The 3,051-nt window shown below is 39.5% G+C and overlaps 1 protein-coding gene across 2 annotated transcripts in view; it reads right to left on the reverse strand.

Annotated features, from left to right (window-relative positions):
- Nucleotides 1–294: 294 nt before the first annotated feature.
- The window catches only part of tox (thymocyte selection-associated high mobility group box), a 54,883-nt gene continuing 52,126 nt past the window's right edge, over nt 295–3,051 (reverse strand). The window contains exons 10-11 of one of the 2 annotated variants that reach the window (XM_046052101.1): nt 2,366–2,526; nt 295–1,803 (exon numbers count right to left, since the gene is read on the reverse strand). In XM_046052101.1, the coding sequence (XP_045908057.1) occupies nt 1,767–1,803; nt 2,366–2,526 (198 nt within the window). In that variant the 3' untranslated portion in view covers nt 295–1,766. Of the gene's footprint in view, nt 1,805–2,365; nt 2,527–3,051 lie in introns of both variants that reach the window. The other variant, XM_046052102.1, reaches the window with a different exon arrangement.

The following is a 3,051-nucleotide window of genomic DNA, read 5'->3' on the forward strand; positions in this document are numbered from 1 at the left end:
ACATGGCTCGTGTGGCTAAAAAAAAAGTGTTTAGAACCTAATACAATTTCTGTTTAAATCATTTTCACAAGATCCAATCGAAGCTAACAAAGGTTAAAAATACATATTTCCTGAGACTTCAAAGATATTTTGTTTTGTGATTACAGCGTAGCTACTTTGCATAAATGCAAAGGCCAGGATGCAAACACAAAGTGTACTGTGTCTCTGTGGTGGTAAAGGTGTACGTTATTATGTACAGTTAATTAAAGCAACTGTCACAAACAGTTCGGAAATAAACAGCATAAAAGAGGCAGGTTTTGGAGTAATGACTGCACATCAATGCAGCGCTGACTTTATTCTCAAACACATTATTAGAATCTAAAAATAAGAAAACCTTCATGGTTGTTGTTGCCCAGAGTCCTTTCATCTGCCAAAAAACACATTAATACAAAGAGATACAGGGCGAGAGAGATGTGTCTCTCATCATCATCATCATTAACACTAAAACAAAACTTGATTTGATTTACAAAAAAACAACATTAAAACACAGCCAACCCAGCAACAGTTATAGTTTCTTAAATAGCCTCTGAGCACAGAGAAATCGAGATGACAAAAGAGACCATGCAGCCCGACCAGCCACTCTGCCTTCTCATTAACACTTCACACACTCTTTCACACACACACACACACACACAGTTTGGATCCAAATCAATATTATCAACAGACATATGCCAAGAGGAGGAGCTGTCATCTTACAAAGGACTATTTCTGTTTCCTTTTTTTTTTTTTTTTCCAACAAAGAATTGTTTGACATTTCATTATTTCAAGGACTAAAATACATTGAATTTCTACCCTGCAGATCTGAGCTTTCCTGACAGAGAACAATGAAAGTTCTTTAATCGTACACAATTATTTAGTCAACGCCTGGTTAAGAAGGCAACAAACAGCCTCAGGTGCTTTTTCCGCCTTTTTCTCGTATTTGTTTTTAGCTGAATAAAGCTGTCACTCTGTTCAGAACCACGATCTCTACAGACAGCAATCGGGACTTGGGTCCACACTGCATCAAATCAAAGGCTTATATTCATTTAATTAAAGAACCAGCAGGGAAATTTTGTGTAGTATTTGGTTTTAAACCCTTCGTTTGTCTGCCGAGTTCTCTTCACTTTGGCAGTAGAAAGATACAGCAACTACAAGGTCAAAAATAATAATAATAATTTGGCTTTTTAAATCAACAGCTCAAACAATTATGTTACAGCAATTTACACTTGCTCTTCAGAGCCTTTTGGAACTGACAGTAAACACCATCATTATACAAAATGAGGAATCAGATATGATCTTTTTAGAGAGAATGTCCCATTCTGAGGGAGTCTGGAGTATATACACCTACAGTATCATTAATGGTTCACAGCACAGGACCTGCCCTACCTCTCCTCACTGGTATACACGTTTCCAATTCAAATCATAGCATGTCACATATGCAGTAGAAAAAATACAGCCAACAACATATGTCAGACCAGCCAAGGGACATGCAGGAGCTGGAAGGAAGTATTTCTTCTTCCTGGTCTTAACACTGCCCCCGTAGTAATAATACACAGAAATGCCTCATTATTCTACTGCTTGGGCTTTAGTTTGAAGCGCTGAACTCAAGTTTGGTTCAAGTGTAGGTGGTCCTCTGTGGGTTGAGGTTGGACTAGACTGGCCTGGGTTCATGTGGAGACGAGGCTGGAGGTTTCATGGTGTGGCAGTAGAAGGGCTTGGTTGACGTTTGGTGTCACTTTGTCCTGAGATTAGCTCAGATAGAGATGTTTGTCTCTCTGAAGACCTCTGCAGGAGGAGAGGAGAAAGAAAAAGTGAGGATAAAGAGGGAGCAGTAACCGGTACAACGGTATTTACTGTGCATGACATCAGTCCCTTTGGACTCAGGTTTCCCACAGATGGATGCAGCTTACAGAGTACTGTAGACTGCCTCAGAATATTATTTTACTAATTCTAATAACACATTTTGAGCCAGAAAGGGCAATCTGGGTGAAAATTTGTTTTTAGGCAACAGCCATTTTACCCCGTAAGACTTTATTGCTTTGTTAAGGGAAAAAGACATCAGATAAAATGCTGATGAGCCAATTTAAACAAGACCCTAGTAACTTTTATGTTTGTTTGTTTATCATTAGAAATATCGTGGGCTTCAGAGGCTGTTCTACATGGACAAAATGTTATTTTTAAGAGTCACTTAAGAGCAGGCTGAAAAGTGTTTTTCTACCCTCTCTGGTTGACAGTTTCACCCAGCATCACTGATGGATGTGGTTGAACCTGTAACCACACCGAACAGTGATGTCACAGTTTTCCTGCCGTACACCTGTACAAGAAAGAGTTGAACCCCAACACCTACCCGTTGCCATGATAATCAGTGCTCCAGTCCAGAGAGGGGTGGTGGTTCGGTGTGTGTCGACCCAGCTGGTGGTAGTCCACTGATGATGAGATCACTGCTCCACCATTAAGCATGCCTCCTCCCATTGGCTGGTAGTCAGACTGGAGTGGGGAGTGATAGCCCTGGAATTTAAATGTAAAAGTTAGTGTCTTATTTAAAGTCTTGTTAAAAAATTCTTTATTTTAATTTATTGTGTATGCAGCTGATCACACGCTGAAAAGGAAAACATTAAACAAAGAGGATGACTGGTCAGTAATACAGATGTCTACTCTGCTAACATGAGCTGTGGAAATCCAAACTGATAATATTGTAGTTGCTGTGACACAGTTTATTGAGATCAAAACAGATGAGTAATGCTACTGCAGTAGAAAGATGCGTTTTTCCTTTCAATATCTGTGATGCTGGAAGCAAAGTTCGTCATTTTTCCTTTCAGTGTTTTTTTTTTTCCAAAGTTGAGGTTGGAATATTTTGGAGCAGCTGATTTGCAGGTAAAGGAAACCTAGACGTCTGTTAAACTCTTTGGTTTAGACCTGTGGCTTCCTTTCAGTGTTTTTTTTTCCAAAGTTGAGGTTGGAATATTTTGGAGCAGCTGATTTGCAGGTAAAGGAAACCTAGACGTCTGTTAAACTCTTTGGTTTAGACCTGTG

This window comes from Micropterus dolomieu, linkage group LG06 (genome assembly GCF_021292245.1).
Source record: "Micropterus dolomieu isolate WLL.071019.BEF.003 ecotype Adirondacks linkage group LG06, ASM2129224v1, whole genome shotgun sequence".
NCBI classification, from domain to species: domain Eukaryota; kingdom Metazoa; phylum Chordata; class Actinopteri; order Centrarchiformes; family Centrarchidae; genus Micropterus; species Micropterus dolomieu.